Raw genomic sequence first — 21,521 nt, forward strand, 5'->3', positions numbered from 1 at the left:
TCGCAGGTAAACACCGCTCGGTATATTTTGTACTTCCATTTCTTTTCGCCACTCTCTGACCACCTTGTCCAGTGCACAGTTGAAGAGAAGTGTGGTCTCGATAGTTACGATGCCACTACGTAGGTGCACGCTCTCGTAAGTTGGCACTACGGGAGAAGACTAACTACGCCGACCGTAGCGCCCTCTAGCCGACGCTGTGGAGCTCAGGGAGTGCCGTCATTTCATCAAGAGCAGACGACCTGGAAATATCGCTTCTACTACCGAGTGGGCTAGCTTGCTATTGAGACTTTGTATTAGTTACGTTCGGTTAAAGTTTGTGCAGCAACGAGTATTTGTTAGTTTTGAGATTATACAGAACAGTCATCCTAACTTCACAGGATTAGACATGGACTATGGCTTCACACCTACGTGCTCATCCTAGCCAAAGTTATGCATGCATTCGGTATTTACTTGTGTTTTTGACTCTATTAAAAGTGTTAAAGTTATATGCAGTACAAAAGTGCTTCATCTCTACTGCTCCTACTCGCTTCCCTCACTCTCGGCCTATATTACAGAAGCAGTTCAGTTCACGGGAGCAGACCCACGCACCGCCTGTCCAGGCGGGATACAAAAGGAAGAGGTGAAAGTCCATCTCCCTGTCTAGCTCCTGTCTTTATCTCAAAGCTTTCTAAAAGTGTTCCCCTGAATTTTACTCGTGATCTAGTGTTACTCAGCGTCTTTTGGATAAGGCTATCGGTTTTCTGGTCCACGTCCATTTCCTGCAAAATTCTCATTACAGTATGTCGGTCGATTGAATCGTATCCTTTCTTGAAGTCAAGGAAAGTAATTACGTACTGTTTATTCGCTAGTTTAATTTGACTTAATACTGACTTCAATTTATAGGATCTGTTCAGCACAAGAACGTCATTTTCTAAAACCACCCCGATGATCTCCAAGTGTTGGGTCCAATTGAGGTTCAGCTCTGTTCAATAATGCCTTAGATAATATCTTATATACGACTGGTATCAATGAGTCCCCTCTACAATTGTTGATGTCAGTCAAATCACCCTTCTTGTGTAAGGGGTGGATCAGAGCCGATGTCCAGTCATCTGGTCACTTCTCAGTATCCCGAATCTTCGTAGGATCTCGCTCAACTTGCTAATTGCTTTGTCCCCAGCCTGCTTCTACAGCTCTGCAACTATAGCGTCTTCTCCTGGTGCTCTGTTATTCTTCAGGGACTGAATGATGTTTTTCACTTCTTCTTCTGTTGGAGGGTGAGAGTTTGGTTGTCTGGGACTGCCCTGATAGATAAAGGTGGTTTTAGGGGACTCACAGTTGAGGAGATTCTCAAAATATTTGGCCAATACGCGGCAGCTGTCTTTGACATTATAGGCTATGTTTCCATCTGGTCCTCTGAAGTGTAAACTGGGTGGGGCACGGCTTCTAAGGTCTCGCTTGAAAGTTTGGTAAAAGTTTCTAGTGTTATTCTTCTTGAAATCTTCATCTAACTGAGTCAATTGGTCCTGAGTACACTGACGTTTAACCTGCCGGTTGGTTTTGGCAATTAGCCGACGCTGTTCTATCAGCTTCTCCTTATTTGCTTCGGACTTCTGTGAGCTCCATTTTAGCCAAGCTGCTTGTCTCTTTGCGATCGCTTGGTCGCAGGTATTTGTCCATAACTCATATTTCTTCTGTTTCTTTAGTGGGGCGACTTCTGTTGCGGCTTTTATTAATTTGTCCTTAGTTGGTCGCAGTTATTGCATTCATGATCTAGTGTTTGCATTCTCTCTGTAAGCATATTGCAGGTTTTCAGTTTTTCCAAGTCATGTAAGCATATTGTAGGTTTTCAGTTTTTCCAAGTCTGACTTAGTAAGTTTGGGAGTTTGAGACTTTCTTGTATTCCTAGGTACAAATAGGAAATTTATTTTTGAGAGGTAGTGGTCTGAGCGCAGGTACGCCCCTCTTAACACACTCACATTTTGGACTTCTCTACAGGACTTTCTTCAAATGGCCAAATGATCTATTTGAAACTCTCCTAGGAGTTTATTGGGTGAAGTACATGTCTTCTGGTTTCTTGGTAGATGCTTAAAGGCCGTTGATTTCATTACTAGGTAAAATGCTTTACAGAGTCCCACAAGTCGTTCTTCATTTCTGTTAGTGCGCATATGAGCTGGGTATTCCCCTACTATATACTGTATTTGTGCTTCCGCTCTTTCGCTAACTGGGCGTTAAAATCACCCAATAATATGACTGTATTCTCGGATCTTGCCGATAGTGTCGTCGAGATCTTCCCAAAATTGGTCTGTGCCTTCAGGGTTTTTCTTGTTGTCCTGGTTAATAGGTGCATCTACATTCACAGTGGTCTAGACCTTATTGGAGCATCGAAATGTTAATAGAGACACTCATCTATTAGATGAATCGAAGTCGATAACTGAATCACTGACAATGAATCCAGTTACCAGGTAAGGGACGTTGTTCATCTTCCAACGTCTCAGTTTGCCCTTGGAGGTTCGATAACTCTGAGATTCAAAGGCATGTCCATGTGTATACCTGGTCTCTTGTAACGCTGTGATAAGAATCTTGTGTTGTGTCAGAGGGTCTGTCAGATGCTTCAACTTGCCCATCTTGAGCGAGGAATTGACGTTGAGCGTGGCGAAGTATTTGCACTGTTTATGCCGTATCTTGTTTCTAGAGGTTTCAGGATGCTCCGAGTCATCCTTGTAGCATGTTGGTGTGGGCTCCCCAGAATCCAAAGGCCCACTAACGTCGTCCGAGGCGACGGTGGATTGAGTACCACCTGGGGTAATTATATCCGTAAGTTTGTCCTCGATGGTTTCGTTGAAAATGTTGTTGGTTGGATTGGGACTGTTACTGCCTAATCGTGTTAGGCTCCGGTAGGTTTGATTTCAAGGCTTACTCCCTCAGATTAGTTGCCTTTCCAGGCTATGGAGACCAACCTTCCCCTTGTGGTTCTTCCGCCTTCCTTGCCGCTGACATCGTATCAACCGTCTTCATCCGCTTTGGAAGCCGTTGACCAGTTTTCACCTGTACCCTAGGCAGTGGCCCTCACAGGGTGCTATCAGCCGGGCCAGCGGAACTCCTTATTTTTTATGAGGCGTTACTGCTCCCACTCCTTCCTCATTGCTTGTAAGATGAGGCCCCAAGTTTGCGACCGTTATAGCGGAGTCTCTCATATTATTATTATTATTATTATTATTATTGGGTCCGCAGCTCGTGGTCTTGTGGTAGCGTTCTCGCTTCCCGCGCACGGGGTCACGGGTTAGATTCCCTACCTCGAGATGACTGGGTGTTGTTGTGTCGTCTTCATCATCATCATTCATCCACATTACGGTCGGAGGAAGGAAATGGTTAACCACCTCCGGTAGGACCTTGCCTAGTAAGCGGTGCGGGTCTCTCGCATCGTCCCCTACGCTCCTCGGAGTATGGGACCTCATCATCATTATTATTGGCTGTAATAAATTACTCGATAAATGATACAATTCTCAAGGCTGTCAATTCAACTAAGTACCTGGGTGTTAAAATTACGAACAACTTCAGTTGGAAAGACCACATAGATAATATTGTGGGGAAGGCGAGCCAAAGGTTGCGTTTCATTGGCAGGACACTTAGAAGATGCAACAAGTCCACTAAAGAGACAGCTTACACTACACTCGTTCGTCCTCTGTTAGAATATTGCTGCGCGGTGTGAGATCCTTACCAGGTGGGATTGACGGAGGACATCGAAAGGGTGCAAAAAAGTGCAGCTCGTTTTGTATTATCACGTAGTAGGGGGGAGAGTGTGGCAGATACGATACGCGAATTGGGATGGAAGTCATTAAAGCAAAGACGTTTTTCGTCGCGGCGAGATCTATTTACGAAATTACAGTCACTAACTTTCTCTTCCGAATGCGAAAATATTTTGTTGAGCCCAACCTACATAGGTAGGAATGATCATCAAAATAAAATAAGAGAAATCAGAGCTCGGACAGAAAGGTTTAGGTGTTCGTTTTTCCCGCGCGCTGTTCGGGAGTGGAATGGTAGAGAGATTGTGGTTCGACGAACCCTCTGCCAAGCACTTAAATGTGAATTGCAGAGTAGTCATGTAGATGTAGATGTAATTTGTAATATTTTTTGGTGGGTGTTCCTGGTCTGATGTAAGAGAGGGCCTTAATACCTCATCTGGTGAGGCTGAATAAACAACAACAACAACAAAAAGTTTCAGGCGGCACTGGAATGGTACTTCGACTGTCGCGGCGTATTCGATCTCAGTAACGAATACATACGATATACAGATGCCATTCTTATTTCCGACTGCAGCAGATGGAAAACTATACTGCTCTGGCGCATCAGCTTCTTGCGGAGCGGCCGCGCCGCTCCGGCATGGAAATGACCGGTAGCGCGCTGCTCGGCGTCGAACGTGCTCTTCGGCGAGGGGCAGCCGGGGCGGCCGGTTCTGGGAAGGCCGTGCTGGCACGCGACGTCCGCATTTAGTGCAGTTTCTGGAAGCGCAGCTAGTCGGAACCCGCCCGCCTGAGTCACTGGCTCGCGGGACACCTGTGGCGCCTTCCACGTACCTGCTGGCCGCGCCACTGCTCGCGGAATTAGCATCCGGCCGTACCCGCTGCCCCATCAATAAACCCATCCGGCCGACCACTACACTGTTACGAAGCTGAGCCCATTCTCAGACAGTGCTTACGATAGGGTTACATCATCGACTAACACACCTGTCTCTGTGTTTACAAGGTGTAGTCGTGTCGTTTGTAATCACCACTTCGAAAGAAATCAAGCTCTTACCATGAAAACTGGTGATGGTGTTAGTTCTCTATACAGGGTCGTCCATTGATCGTGGCCGGGCCAAATATCTCACGAAATAAGCGTCAAACGAAAAAACAACAAAGAACGAAATTTGTCTAGCTTGAAGGGAGAAGCCAGATGGCGCTATATCTGGCCCGCTAGATGGCGCTGCCATAAGTAAAACGGATATCGACTACGTTTTTTTTTTTAAATAGGGACCTCCATTTTTATTACATATTCGGGTAGTACGTAAAGAAGTATGAATGTTTTAGGTGGACCCCTTTTTTCGCTTTGTGATAGATGGCACTGTAATTGCCACAAACATAAATCCGACGACCAATCCACCTGTCATGAAATATGCTATTCAATACTGCTTCAACCGCACGCGAGCTATGTGCCGGACATCCATCATGTTGGAAGTACATCGCCATTCTGTCACGCAGTGAAACATCTTGTAGTAACATCGGTAGAACATTACGTAGGAAATCAGCATACATTGCACCATTTAGATTGCCACCGATAAAATGGGGGCCAATTATCCTTCCTCCCATAATGCCGCACCATACATTAACCCCCCAAGGTCGCTGATGTTCCACTTGTCGCAGCCATCGTGGATTTTCCGTTGCCAAATAGTGCATATTATGGCGGTTTACGTTACCGCTGTTGGTGAATGACGCTTCGTCGCTAAATAGAACGCGTGCAAAAAATCTGTCATCGTCCCGTAATTTCTATTGTGCCCAGTGGCAGAACTATACACGACGGCAAAGCCGTCGCCATGCAATTCCTGCTACACAGAAATGTGGTACGCGTGCAATCGATGTTGATGTAGCATTCTCAAGACCGACGTTTTTGAGATTCCCGATCCTCGCGCAGTTTGTCTGTTCCTGATGTGCGGATTAGCCGCGACAATAGCTAAAAGACCTACTTGGGCATCACCATTTGTTGCAGGTCGTGGTTCACGTTTCACACGTGGCTGAACACTTCCTGTTTCCTTAAATAATGTAACTATCCGGCGAACGGTCCAGACACTTAGATGATGTCCAGGATACCGAGCAGCATACATAGCACACGTCACTTGGGCATTTTGATCACAATAGCCATACATCAACACGATATCGACCTTTTCCGCAACTGATAAACGATCCATTTTAACACGCGTAATGTATCACGAAGCAAATACCGTCCGCACTGGCGGGATTTTACGTGATACCACGTACTCATAAGTTTGTGATTATTACAGCGCCGTGTATCACAAAGCGAAAAAAGTTGTCCAACTAAAATATTCATATTTCTTTACGTGCTATACGAATATGTAACAAAAAATGGGGGTTCCTATTTTAAAAAACGCAGTTTATATCCGTTTGACCTATGGCAGCGCCATCTAGCGGGCCAACCATAGTGCCATCTGGTTTCCCCCTTCAAGCTAGACGAGTTTCTTTCTTTGTAGTTTTTTCGTTTGATGCTTATTTCATAAGATATTTGGCCCGGTCACTATCAATAGACCATCCTGTATATTCATCCTTCAATGCTTCACAATATTCCCAACGATGGATGACTTGCGCAAATCTTTGTAGCAGTAGTCTGTATTTTGGCTGTTGAGGGAAGTTCCATCCAAAAAAATCACCTCGTCGTCATTCTGGAAATGCCTCACACGCAACAGTTTCGTCATCCGAGGAAAGAGGAAGATGTAATTGGGTGCCATGTCAACAGAATGGGCGGGCAGACACAAAAATCTGACAGCCCAAAGAATCACATTAATGTGACCACCTGTCAAGTGCCTGAATAGCCACCTTCTGCACTGTGAACGACTGCTAAACATGTAGCACGAGTGTCAATGAGGTTCTGAAATGTACCGACAGGGATATGGAACCATGTCGACTCCACTGCCGTGGCCAGCCGCGCTAGGTTTCTCGGATGAGGAGCCATCACGCCAACAACCCGATCTCGGTCGTCTCGCAGCTTCTCAACTGGGTTTTAATGCGGAGTATTAGGCCAGGGGAGTACGGTAAAACCATCCTGGTGCTCTTAAAACAACGCACATACACTGCGAGCTGTGTGACACGTTGCATTGTTCTGCTGGTAGATGGCATCGCACCGATGATAAACAAGCTGCATGTAGTGGTGGACATGATCCATTGTCCCTTCCAGGATGACGAGATCTATCACGGAATGCCACGAAAACATTCCCCAGAACATAACGCTCCCTCCCGGTTCCAGCGTGTGTGCTTTCAGACGTTTCAAGCCCGGCAAGCCAACGGCCATCTGTCCGAGGAGCATAAAACGTGATCATGTGAAAAGCCACCTGTCGCCACTCACTATATGTCCTTTTGTGGTACTGTGGTGAAGATTCCAGCCTTAGTCGCCAGTGAGCAGCAATCAGCTTGGATGCTTGAAACAGGCGCGTGCTGCGGAGGCCTAGTGCAAAACGGTTGGCTGAACGATCGTTGTGGGGACACTGTTGATACCCCTTGGTTCATCTGGGCGGTAATACGCTCAAAACTTGCCCGTCTATTCGCACGCACACATCTCTGCAGCTGTCGTTCACCTCTGTCCTCTGTTTACCAAAGAATAATCGCCAAACAGCCATATATTTTCAGAAGTTATTTTATTTTCACGACCAGTTTTGGTATCTCATTAACGCCATCAGGCCTCTAAGCACTCCATGTATAGACACTCTGATGTATCAATACTTGCACAACTGCAGCCACCAATGTCTGAATTCCGTGAACTCACTTTTGAAGGTTTTACTTCGATACCATGATAGCAACTAACCAGACCTGCAGTCCGCTGCAGCATTCTACTCAGTACCTTATAACCACGATTGTTGTTGTGGTCTTCAGTCTTCAGTCCAGAGACTGGTTTGATGCAGCTCTCCATGCTACTCTATCCTGTGCAAGCTTCTTCATCTCCCAGTACCTACTGCAATCTACATCCTTCTGAATCTGCTTAGTGTATTCATCTCTTGGTCTCCCTCTACGATTTTTACCCTCCACGCTGCCCTCCAATACTACATTGGTGATCCCTTGATGCCTCAGAACATGTCCTACCAACCGATCCTTTCTTCTAGTCAAGTTGTGCCACAAACTCCTCTTCTCCCCAATTCTATTCAATGCCTCCTCATTAGTTATACGATCTACCCATCTAATCTTCAGCATTCTTCTGCAGCACCACATTTCGAAAGCTTCTATTCTCTTTTTGTCCAAACTATTTATCGTCCATGTTTCACTTCGATACTGGCTACACTCCATACAAATACTTTCAGAAACGACTTCCTGACACTTAAATCTATACTCGATGTTAACAAATTTCTCTTCTTCAGAAACGCTTTCCTTGCCATTGCCAGTCTACTTTTTATATCCTCTCTACTTGGACCATCATCAGTTATTTTGCTCCCCAATTAGCAAAACTCCTTTACTACTTTAAGTGTCTCATTTCCTAATATAATTCCCTCAGCATCACCCGATTTATTTCGACTACATTCCATTATCCTCGTTTTGCTTTTGTTGATGTTCATCTTATATCCTCCTTTCAACACACTGTCCATTCCGTTCAGCTGCTCTTCCCGGTCCTTTGTTGTTTCTGACGGAATTACAATGTCATCGGGGAACCTCAAAGTTTTTATTTCTTCTCCATGGGTTTTAATTCCTACTCCGAATTTTTCTTTTGTTCCCTTTACTGCTTGCTCAATATACAGATTCAATAACATCGGGGATAGGCTACAACCGTGTCTCACTCCCTTCCCAACCACAGCTTCCCTTTCATGCCCCTCCATTCTTATAACTGCCATCTGGTTTCTGTACAAATTGTAAATAACCACTCCCTGCAAATCAAAGACGGAACTGCTGGAACACACTTATCTGGAACACTGTCACTTAGTTAGCTGTCTGATGCAAGTCTATTAAAACAAATAAACACACCCATACACACACACACAGTGTTAAATACACTGCACGTAGACATGATGGAAAAATAGTTTCAGTCGTCAGTAATTTATCTCCCAAAGAATCAACCATCCACGAGGCACTCCCTCTTATTTTATGAATCATTGAACCATTGGCCTGGAGAGTAAATTAACACTATATTACATGTTTACTAGCCGGCGGGGTGGCCGAGTGGTTCTAGGCGCTACAGTCTGGAACTGCGCGACCACTACGGTAGCAGGTTCGAATCCTGCCTCGGGCATGGACGTGTGCGATGTCCTTAGGTTAGTTAGGTTTAAGTAGTTCTAAGTTATAGGGGTCTGACGGCCTCAGAAGTTAAGTACCATAGTGCTCAGAGTCATTTTGAACATGTTTACTGATCTACGAATCACGTTGTCATTCTTGCCAACAGCTCGGATGACGCTTGAGCAGTTACGTCACGATACAGGACCGCAAAAGCATCTGCCTCACCTAAGATAAGCACTTAGAAGCACAGACACCATATGTATCACCAGTGTTTGTTCGAAAGCTGGCAGGGTGTTTGTGTAATAGACATCTTATCTTGATCACACTGATTTCAGCCACACTGCAATTTTTATACATGGCAGTATTGCCACGTTTTTATTTCGACTTGATAAATAGACATATACACCTGCAGTACTGTGAAAAGATTTCCAATTATTTCATTTGTTGGCTACCTAGTAAGAGAATTACAAAGCTTGAAGACTTCTAGTGATTCTTTAATTCTTCGTAAGGGAAACGAACCCAACAATATAAAACGTATGTTGTATGGAATCCGCCAATGGGTTTGGTTCAAATGGCTCTGAGCACTATGGGACTTAACTACTGAGGTCATCAGTCCCATAGAACTTAGAACTACTTAAACCTAACTAACCTAAGGACATCACACACATCCATGTCCGAGGCAGGATTCGAACCTGCGACCGTAGCGGTCACGCGGTTCCAAACTGAAGCGCTTAGAACCGCACGGCCACACCGGCCGGCTCAATGGGTTTGTAGATTAGAATATTTATGATCATGGGGACTCGAAAAAATTGTTAATGATCTGAATAATTACCAAATAACTACTAGAGAGATAGCATTCTTCACACGTGGACGACGAAGGAACACGATGGTAGATTACGTAAAAGTGTTTGATACATATGTATGAAGACGGTATCTGTTCTTTCGGACATGTTCGAAAGTGTTTGATACGCTGCAACAGCCCGCTGCAGACCAGCAACACATTGCATCATCCACCATCGCACACACTTAAGTACTACAATAGTAGTCTATCCTTAGGTCAATATTGGGTTCTTCGTCCATAGCGTATGATGTTCTTTTCAGAAACTAAGATTTTAGTGTCTGAAATTAGAGTGTAAGTACTGTTCGTGCCAATAGTGATCGCTTCGGTAACATCCTTTCAGCTTGCGATGGCAGTAAGTGGTCGCGACTGTGGGCAACGTGTTGTACAGCTCGCTTCTGCTGCCTCCTACCTTGAGCAATGTAAGTATTTTCTGGCTGAGGTCGTAGTCGAAGTTGGAATACTTCGAGTCCGACATGTCGTAGATGAAGACTAGGCCGCTTCGTTGCGTGTCGACGCTTTCCAGGGCGACGTCGAGTTGGTACACCACTCCCTGCAAATCAAAGACGGAACTGCTGGAACACACTTATCTGGAACACTGTCACTTAGTTAGCTGTCTGATGCAAGTCTGTTAAAACAAATAAACACACCCATACACACACACACAGTGTTAAATACACTGCACGTAGACATGATGGAAAAATAGTTTCAGTCGTCAGTAATTTATCTCCCAAAAGCAGCGGCGAGGGTACCCCACCAGCGAGCAGCGATACGTAAATGGAATCGATTAGCAGAACACGCATAATGCACCGCGTGGCAGCACTAGGAGAGACTAAGTTGGGTGAACCCTATGGCCTCGCGCACCGGCTACGAGCGACCTGTTCATATACCGAGAACGAAGTACTCCTTTACGCCCACTGTAATACAGTGTTGATTACCTCGCTGTGGACTTGCTTTTCCATTAAGATACAACTGTAATTATTCGTATATTGCTTACGACGGTCTTGGCCTCCTTTCTGGAATTTATCGGCTTGCAACTCGCTGCGAGAGGTCGCACATCGCCTGTACCGTAGCGTCCCCGTATAGATGGACATATTAAATAATGTAAAATGTTAAACGCGTCACAGTCAAGAATATTAAGCGTGATATCTGATCATTATTTCTAATACGTGTCACGATGAAAATGCGATAAACGCTGTTTATGTGAGAACAACTTTAAAAGTATTTTAGTTATCTAGCCATCGAACAGACAATGTGCTGCAATTTCTGCGAGTAATACATTGTGTAACAAACTCCGAGATCGTCTTCTTGAAACGATGAACAAGATCAGACATTAAACAACTTCTTCTCTAGATGTAGCCGAAAGTAGACGATTTTTACTTATGCTGTTGTATACAGTTCTGTACTAGGAGAAATAAGAATAATATATCTATTAAGCATTACTTTTGTGGTTATTCATTTAACAACGACACCCTTCATGTCAAATATTTAAGCATTTTCATATTTTACTTAAGACTGCAGCTTGGAGAAATAACATCGCTGGCGCACAACAATTCACCTTTTCACGGCAGATTCATACATCTTTAAACTGTGAGAGAGGTGCGCGGTTCCACGTAAAGTAAGTTACAGATTATGATTTTAAGCATATTAATGAATGAGAAAACATAGTTTAAAGCCAATTTTCAATTGTTTAATGAGTATTTTCGCAATAGGCTGTGGCATCTACTCACGAACAGCAGAAATATCTTCACTAAGAATTTTATTTATCTACTTCATTCGAGGCCCTAAAGCATTAAAAATAAGAGAGCAAAAATTTAAATTTAGGGATTATGATCTCAGATAATAGAAGAAATAATTAAATAACTTTAAAAAGCAAAAGGAGATGAATATTTAAAGGGACAGCATAAGCCCTCTCACGACTTCACAGTCTTTGAATGTTTTCCACATCTGTCTGAACTGGGGACTGGGTCTTCGTGTTGTCCGCATCATTTCATTTCATCATTCATGAAAGTGGCGACTCAGGACTGTGTAAAAATTGTGAATTTGTACGAGCGCTGATAACCGCGCAGCTGAACGCCCCACAAACCAAATTATCATCAGCGAAAGTGCGAACATTATGCTGCTACTGTCGCATACGTCGCGTAGGGATGGTGAGTATAAGAGATAATAAGGCACATCCAAAAGCGTACAATCACTTTTCCCTCGCCCTGTACTCGAATGGAATAAAAAAGAAAATTAATAATATTAGTACGTTGTAGCCCCCGCCATTCACTGCACAGTGGTTCGCAGAGTTTATGCACTGATGAACCACGATAAGGCTACGCGAAAATTGAGACGCCTATGGCACGTGTGACGTGACACGACACTACAGCGCGAAGCGCACGTTCCGCACGTGTCGCGGGAGTCCAACGCATATTGAGATGCGTACACATACTTAGCACGCGCCGGTTGGCAACGCTCTGCGCTGACAGAAGTGAAGCGCGCGCACACTGTAATCTTTCTCAAACGATTTTACAGAAACTATTGAGTGAAAATATTTCATTTTTACATTGCTTGTAGCGTTATATGTCAGCTTCTTGGCGAAGCGCCCATCATCTCGCTTATTGTGGTATACACATTTTAGTAAGACGGTACGCAAAATTCGAAAGTTTGCATTGAAAAATAGGGGTCGCTATGAATTTGCGTTTGGTACGTATTACACCATATGTTGCTGCGTATGAAATTTAGATAACATGTTGAAGTTTTCCTTAGGGAGGAGGTCTCTATCTGCCTCCGACCTCGAGAAAATGGATCCTTTGTTGCGCACTCACTCCCGATCTCTCGCCCGCGAGAATGAAATATTCACAACATCCCTCATATCTCCTAAACCTCTCGAGGCATCGAAACGAGAGTTTGGCGAATTACAGCACTTAAGGAGTAGATTATTTTGCCAATTCGTAAACACAAAGAACTTTGTTATCTAAGGTGATATATCAGTATTTATACTTCCTTTTTTATTTCTTTGACCGGCCGCGGTGGTCTAGCGGTTCTGGCGCTGCAGTCCGGAACCGTGGGACTGCTACGGTCGCAGGTTCGAATCATGCCTCGGGCATGATTAGATTAGATTAGATTAGATTAGATTAGATTTACTTCATTCCAATTGATCCGTAGTGAGGAGGTCCTCCAGGATGCGGAACATGTCAGAAAAACAACAATACATGACAAATATTTACAACTAAAACAAATAAGCTAATGTACCATTCCACAGGTCCCAAGTGGAATGATCGTCATTTTTTAATGAACACTAAGAGTCATTTTACAAATACTAATGCACTGAACTTAAAATAAAAAAGTTTTTTATTTATTTATAAGGTAATAAACATGTAATGCAACTACTGTAATACTTATTTTCAATGAACACATTACTGCACTGATATTGTGCAGAAGTTATGTTGTACTTATATACAAATCAGTTGGTTTTACTAAGAAATTCATCAATGGAGTAGAAGGAGTTGGCCACCAATAAATCCTTTAGGCTTCTCTTAAACTGAATTTCAATGGTTGTTAAGCTTTTTATGGCTGCTGGCAAGTTATTGAAAATGTGTGTTCCTGAATAATGCACACCTTTTTGTACAAGACTAAGTGACTTTAAATCCTTGTGAAGATTATTCTTATTTCTAGTATTGATTCCATGAATTGAGCTGTTGGTTTGAAAAAGTGATATATTTTTAATGACAAATTTCATTAAGGAATAAATATATTGGGAAGCAGTAGTTAGTATCCCTAGTTCCCTAAACAGGCTTCTGCAGGATGTTCTTGAGTTCACACCACATATAACTCTTACTGCAAGTTTTTGTACCCGGAAAACTGTAGCTTGGGTTGATGAATTACCCCAAAAAATAATCCCATATGACATTATGGAATGAAAGTAAGCATAGTATGCCAGCTTTTTCATTTTCATATCCCCTATGTCTGACAAAATTCGCATTGCAAACAGAGATTTGTTAAGACGCTTCAGCAGTTCTGTGGTGTGCTCCTCCCAGTTGACTTTATTATCAAGCTGTAATCCCAAGAATTTAACACTGTCCACTTCTTCTATCTTCTTGTCATCGTATGTTAGACATATACTCTTGGGACACCCCTTACAAGTTCTGAACTGCATGTAGTGTGTTTTTTCAAAGTTTAGTGACAAAGAATTGGCTAGGAACCAGTGATTAATGTCCACAAATATTTTATTGGCTGATCTTTCTAAGACTACACTTGATTTGCTATTTATTGCAATGTTTGTATCATCGGCAAACAAAACAAACTTGGCATCTGGTAATGTTACTGATGAAAGGTCATTGATATACACAAGAAAAAGTAAGGGCCCCAAAATGGAACCTTGTGGGACCCCACATGTAATTAGTTCCCAGTTGGATGATGCCTGATAGCTTGATACATGTCTCTTTCCTAATAACACCCTTTGTTTCCTGCCAGAGATATAAGATTTGAACCATTCTGCAGCATTTCCTGTTATACTGTAATATTCTGGTTTACTTAAAAGGATATTGTGATTTACACAGTCAAATGCCTTTGACAGATCACAAAATATACCAGTTGCCTGCAATTTTTTGTCTGTGTGTGATGTCCTTAGGTTAGTTAGGTTTAAGTAGTTGTAAGTTCTAGGTGACTTATGACCTAAGATGTTGAGTCCCATAGTGCTCAGAGCCATTTGAACCATTTTTTTTTATTTCTTTCATTCAAGTAACTGTAATTTTTAAAAGTAATCGACAGCCAGTGAAACAACAGTTTCCTAGTATGAAAATAAACATTAAATTTCTTCTCTTATGTCACTGCAAACCGACACTATGACGTTTTTCGTAAGCTATTGAGCTCCCTGATTACCAATTACTTGTTTCATGAGGCACTCTGTTTCAGAATTCTGTCACAATAGCTGCTGCGAGATCAGTTTGTGCAAATTACACTGTTTTTTGGCAAAGGAAGAGCAATTAAACCTGTCAACAAGAGAAATGTGGCCGTTACTCATATATGGTGATGCTTCTTCGAGTGAGATGAAATTAAGAATACACACAAAAATAAATTGCCACTTCTGTTGCAATTTTGGTTGAATCCCTGCAACACATCGTGTTTTTAACACTGCACGACTGGAATTCCTTCTCTTCATCTGAGCAGTATTAAAATAATGACCAGCGTTTCCTTCAGGTGGAATGATAGGCACATGCCAGATGCTCATTACTCACCTACGGCTTTCCAAACTGACAATGAGTAATGTGCGAATAAAATAGTTGCTGCTGAGAACAATAAACAATTGATCGGTCGCACAACACAAAGGTCAGCGTATTGTCACAGCTCAGAATAACGCGCGCGACAGGAATGTGTGCCTTGTGACCGGAAGTTCACGTCGTTCGAAAAGCGTTGTCATGAAAGTAGTTCTGCCTTTGTCAGCAATACATTTCAACAAATCAAATGTATCTAATACCGCATTCTATCAAGGTACTCATACTTTCGTAACAATGCCGACCTTTTTTCTCATTTTTGTAGCCCGTTGTATAATTAGTTTATTAATGCTGATCATATGTATGCAACTAATGAAATGCTTTTCTCGTCACGGTGAACCAATTAAAAGATGTTATTTGCGAGGCCCTTCAGACTGTTTCTAGCTTACAGTGGAAATCTGATTTCCACATGTACATAGGATAATGTGTCGTATTACAAAAAAATGGCTCTGAGCACTATGGGACTTAACTTCTAAGGTCATCAGCCCCCTAGAACTTAGAACTACTTAAACCTAACTAACCTAAGGACAGCACACACATCCATGCCCGAGGCAGGATTCGAACCTGCGACCGTAGTGGTCGCGCGGTTCCAGACTGTAGCGCCTAGAACCGCTCGGCCACCAAGGCCGGCTCTCGTATTACATCCATATCCAAGTAACGATAGTGAAACTTACGTACTTCATATCTTGGATGCTTTTTACCAGGAGCACAAAAGGGTCATATCTGTGGAAATTGCGCCTTTTCGACTTTTTGCAACAGATCGTAAAGATACGTCAGCATAACACGCAGCAAGTAGATAACCTTGTTTTACTTTCCTGCCTTGATTTTAAATCATGTACTACCCTCACGATGAATCGTCTGTCCCTTCTTGTTTTTGTTGTTGTTGTCGTGGCCTTCAGTCCAAAGAGTGGTTTGATGAAGCTCTCCATGCTACTCTATCCTGTGCAAGCTTCATCATCTCCCAGCACCTACTGCAATCTACATCCTTCTGAATCTGCTTAGTGTATTCATCTCTGTCTCCGTCTACGATTTTTACCCTCCACGCTGCCCTCCAGTACTAAATTGGTGATCCCTTGATGCCTCAGAACATGTCCTACCAATCGATCCCTTCTTCTAGTCAAATTGTGCCACAAACTACTCTTCTCCTCAATTCTATTCAATATCTCCTCATTAGTTATGTGATCTACCCATCTGATCTTCAGCGTTCTTCTGTAGCACCACATTTCGAAAGCTTGTGTTCTCTTCTTGTCTAAGCTATTTGTCGTCCATGTTTCACTTCCATACATGGCTACACTCCATACAAATACTTTCAGAAACGACTTGCTGACACTTAAATCTATACTCGATGTTAACAAATATCTCTTCTTCAAAAACGCTTTCCTTGCCATTGCCAGTCTACATTTTATATCCTCTCTACTTCGACCATCATCAGTTATTTTGCTCCCCAAATAGCAAAACTCCTTTACTACTTTAAGTGTCTCATTTCCTAATCTAATTCCCTCAGCATAACCCGACTTAATTCGACTGCATTCAATTATCCTCGTTTTGCTTTTGTTGATGTTGATCTTATATCCTCCTTTCAAGACACTATCCATTCCGCTCAACTGCTCTTCCAAGTCCTTTTCTGTCTCTGACAGAATTACAATGTCATCGGCGAACTTCAAAGTTTTTATTTGTTCTCCATGGATTTTAACACCTACTCCGAATTTTTCTTTTTTTTCCTTTACTGCTTGCTCAATATACAGATTGAATAACATCGGGGACAGGCACAACCCTGTCTCACGCCCTTCTTACCATCTGAAAACAGTGTATAGGCAGAAAATATAATTTCAGTGGCTAATGGTTCACCAGTTATTGATCTGTCCAATGTTTCTGACAAAAGAATAAACAAAAATTTTGTAAATTTGTGGGAAGGTCTTATGGGACCAAACTGCTGAGGTCATCGGACCCTAAGCTTACGCACTATTTAACCTAACTTAACTAAGTACAACACTCACACCCATTCCCGAGGGAGGACTCAAACCTCCGACGAGGGGAGCCGCGCGGGCCGTGACAAGGCGCCTCAAACCGCGCAGCAATAAACATAAGAAAAGAATTGTACAGACACATGTAACTGAAAACTATTATGTCCTAACGAAAATAGCTGGAGCGCTTAAACGGCGAAAAACGAAACACTACTGAGTGATAATAAACTTCAGTATACAGTAAGGCCGTATTTTTCGGATGAGCAATACATCCACTGCCCATATGCGCTATGCCGAAGTGAGCATGTGCAGGACTGCCTCCCCGTTCCCCACCTCACCCCTCCCGCAATACTAGCGAGGGGCGCGGCGCGAGAAACTGTGCCAAAAAAGCACGACGTCGCGCGACCTGGCGCAGGCGTGTGTCTCGTTCCAGTCGCGTCGCGTCCCGATTTGCGCGGTTCCATTTGAACCCGTGAAGTTACAAAAGTGCGCGCTGCGCTGCGCCGCGCTATAAGCATCTCAATTTGCGCCTAGCGTAAGCGTGTTGGTTGACCACGGAGCCCAACACTTCAGCCATTCTGCGAGATATGGTTTCGACATATTCATCGGTTTCGGTGAGTAAGCAGCACTAGTTGCGTACATTGCCGGTCATGCAGTTCCCGTAAATCACGGAGCAGTGATTTGTGGGTGCTGAACTGGCGGCGATAGAGTCCCAAATGTTTATCACTGGTTTCAGACCAGGCGAATTTCGTGGCCAACAAATCAACGTAAGTTCACTATCACGCTCCTCAGACCACTTTAGCACGATTCTGGCCTTGTGAAACACGCAGTTAGCCTACTGAAAGATGCCGTCACCGTTGGGGAAGACAACACGCATGAAGGGATGCGAGTGGTCGGCAATAACGTTTCCGTATTCCAAAGCTGTTTAGTGCCTTCGATTACTACCGTAGGTCCCATGTACACGCCAGTGAAGTCCCCCGTATCATAATACTGCCCCTACTCGCCTGCGATTGTGGTGCAGATCATATTTAGAGCAGCAGTTGTTGTAGAAGACGGCATATCTGGATACGACCATCGATCTGGTGCAGCACGAAATGTCGTTCATCCGACTAGCCGACAGCTTTCCACTGATCTACGATACAATCTCTGCGAACTCCAACCGTAATAGGTAATTTCGTTAGGTCAAGAGAAACACTTGGGGGTTGTCTGCTCCAGATCCTCAAATGACAAAGTGCACTGAGCAGTCTGTTCCGAAGCACTTGTGCGTACAGCCGGCCGTGGTGGCCAAGCGGTTAAAGGCGCTACAGTCTGGAACCGCGCGGCTGCCACGGTCGCAGGTTCGAATCCTGCCTCGGGCATGGATGTGTGTGACGTCCTTAGGTTAGTTAGGTTTAAGTAGTTCTAAGTTCTAGGGGACTGATGACCTTAGAAGTTAAGTCCCATAGTGCTCAGAGCCATTTGAATTTGAACTTGTGCGTACACCAGCATTCTACTCTCTTGTCAGATTTGCTACAGATCGGCGCCTTTCTCGCTTTACGGAGCAGGTAACCCTCCAACCTCCATGCCCCGAAACTTGTCACCTTCTCGTGGTTTCAGTGTGCTTCAGCCACTTTCTACAAGCACGACAGTAACATGCGAACTGCTCACTAGCTACACTGTTTCCGAGATGACCGTTTCCAGGCGCCGGACCTAAAAACCTGCCCTTTGTCAGAGTCGCTTATGACAGTAGATTTCCCCAACTGCGGCCCACATCGTCGCTAGTGTGATTCCCTATTCGTCCCTGCTCCACTTGCAATCGAGGGGCGTTCAATACGTAATACAACTGACTTTCTTCTCGCCCAATTTCGGTTGAAAATATGCGGAATTTGTTGTGGGACACTGTGTAATATTCCCGCTTCAGCCCCTACAGTTTTGAAGAACTTCCGATAGGTGGCTGCGCTACACGTAGCCTTCAAAACGGCATCTGTAATGTAGGTGCGTTCCAGGCACAGATCTGACTTCCTGTCGGTGGAAAACCAGAGCATTGTTGTTGAGATTCATAAGGGCTTGCAGACTGCCTACAGAGACCTGGCAGTGAACAAAACCACGGTGAGTCGTTGGGCGAGGCGTCTGTCACTACCGCAACAAGGTCGCGCAAGGCTTACCCATGCTCGCGTAACGGTCGGCCGTACACAACTGTGATTCGTGCATGTTGGAACGTGCAGACACACTCATTCGAGGTGAGCGACGAATCATAATTAAACACCTCTACGGTCGCAGGTTCGAATCCTGCCTCGGGCATGGGTGTGTGTGATTTCCTTAGGTTAGTTAGGTTTAAGTAGTTCTAAGTTCTAAGGGACTGATGACCTCAGCTGTAAAGTCCCATAGTGCTCAGAGCCATTTGAACCATCACAATTAAACAACTCGCTGCAGAATTGGAAGCCTGTGCTGGTAATACTGACACACTCGTCTACCAGTTGGGGACGTCGAAGGTCTGTCACTGCTGGGTTCAATCGCCGCCTAATGGGAGACCATAACGAGGAACGAAGGACCATCTACGCGGAATTACTTGCGCCTTACGAGGCTGATAATGACAATTATTTGTCGGACGTCGTCACAGGCAACAAAACATAGGTTCACCACTTCGAACCGGAAACAAAATAGCATTTCATGGAGTCGCGCCACACCACCTGTCCTTGAAGAAAAAGTTCAAAGCCTCACCTCAGGCGATGAAGTCATGCCGATGGTCTTCTGGGATTCAGAAGAGGTTATTCTGCTTGTCGTGTTTCCTCATGGTACAACGTCCAATTCTCGAGTGTTTTGTGGTACCCTCAGGAAATTGAAGTGTGTTCATGGCCACAAAAATGCAAACCAACTTCTCCTTCTCAAGGCCACACACAAGTTTGCGCAGACGAGAGGGGCTCGCAGAATTTCAATGGAGTGTTATTCCTCATCCATCCTACATCCCTGACCTCGCATCTTGCGACTTCCATCTGTTTGGCTCAACGAAGGTTGCACTCCGCAGGAAGCATTACGTGGATGGAGATTTCACTGATGCAGCGAGATGTTTGCTCCGGAACGGACCAGTAGAGTGGTACCAACCACGCATACGGGTTCTCGCAGCAAGCAGGCGTAGAGTCTTGGCTTTGAACGGAGGTTGTGTTGCTAATAGGACTTTGTGGCCAAAGAGTGGGGAATAATATGGTGTATTGAAATCCCGAATTAAACAAACCTGCTCTCCAAAAAAAAATTGTTACGTTATTGATATACTGCCCCTCATAGTTTCCTTACCGCATCATGTGCCAGGACCAGCTGTGCATCTCACGCAACATCCCAACGTTTTGGTTCATCAGTGTAAGTAGATGTAAATGTAGATGCAGACGACTACGAGGCCTTTTTTTTTTTAAAGTAAGGTCGGTTTTGTTGCAGACACGAGTAGTTCGCACGCATACCGCAACGAGCGCGTGCGTCGTGTACCGACATGCCTCGGGAACAACTGTGCTCAGTTTCAGCTCTATAGCTAACCTGTACCGTTCTGTTCTGTGCTTTCAAAATGTTTAAGACTATCAACTCGCCCACCGCGTGTGAGGTTCGCTCAGTGATACGGTTTTTGTTAGCAAGGAACCTGTCTGCTGTACAAATTCATCGACAGATTTGTGAAGTGTACGGTGATACTGTTTTGAGTGAAAGCAAAGTGTGTAAGTGGGTACGAGAATTCAAAGGTGACAGTGACAACGTCCATGACGAGGACCGCTCCCGTCGCCCTTCTTTGATTACAGACGATTTGGTGGCTTCAGTTGAAGCGAGGGTTCGTGAGAACAGGTGCTTCACAATAACAGGTCTCTCAAACGAATTTTCTGACGTGTTGAGATCAGTGCTTTACAACATTGTTGTAAAGCACCGTGTTCCCGTTGGGTCCCGAAACTCCTAACAGAGGACCACAAAAAGCAAAGATTTGAGTGTGCGATGAAGTTCTTGACTCGTTATCACGAAGAAGGTGATGGCTTCTTGAGTCAGATCGTAACATGGGTTTCGCTTATCACGCTCGAATCGAAGCAACAGAGCATGGAATGGAGACACACACACACACACACACACACACACACACACACACACACACTCGCCTCTAAAGGTCGAGGCCAAACAGACACTGTCCCAGCGCAAAATCATGGCGTCGCTGTTTAGGGATAAGCATGGTATTTTGTTGGTCGACTTCATGCAACGAGGAACCACATCAATGCAGAAACCTACTACCAAACCCTAAGAAATCTACGCGGAGCGATTCAAAACAAAAGACCCGCGATTTATTGGACAGTTTTGTCAGGTAAGCTTTAGACCACGTACCCTACAGTCCTCATATTGTGCCGAACGATTACCATATGTTCCTCCACCTTGAACAACACCTCAGTGGCAACCATTACAATGATGACGACGACGACGTGAAAACGGCAATGAGCTCTTGGTTATCGGAGTAGGCGGCAAGTTTTTAAGAAGAGGGTATTTTAAAATTGGTTGAGAGGTATGATACGTGTTTGAACAAACT

At 44.1% G+C, this 21,521-nt stretch overlaps 1 protein-coding gene across 2 annotated transcripts in view; it reads right to left on the reverse strand.

The window, feature by feature from the left end:
• LOC126094637 (tyrosine-protein phosphatase non-receptor type 9) overlaps positions 1–21,521 on the reverse strand; it is a 797,956-nt gene that overhangs the window by 381,765 nt on the left and 394,670 nt on the right. For both annotated transcript variants that reach the window (XM_049909127.1, XM_049909128.1), the window contains exon 4: positions 10,190–10,330. In XM_049909127.1, coding sequence (XP_049765084.1) covers positions 10,190–10,330 — 141 coding nt within the window. The remainder of the gene's footprint in view (positions 1–10,189; positions 10,331–21,521) is intronic.

This window comes from Schistocerca cancellata, chromosome 8, assembly GCF_023864275.1.
Source record: "Schistocerca cancellata isolate TAMUIC-IGC-003103 chromosome 8, iqSchCanc2.1, whole genome shotgun sequence".
Lineage (NCBI taxonomy): Eukaryota > Metazoa > Arthropoda > Insecta > Orthoptera > Acrididae > Schistocerca > Schistocerca cancellata.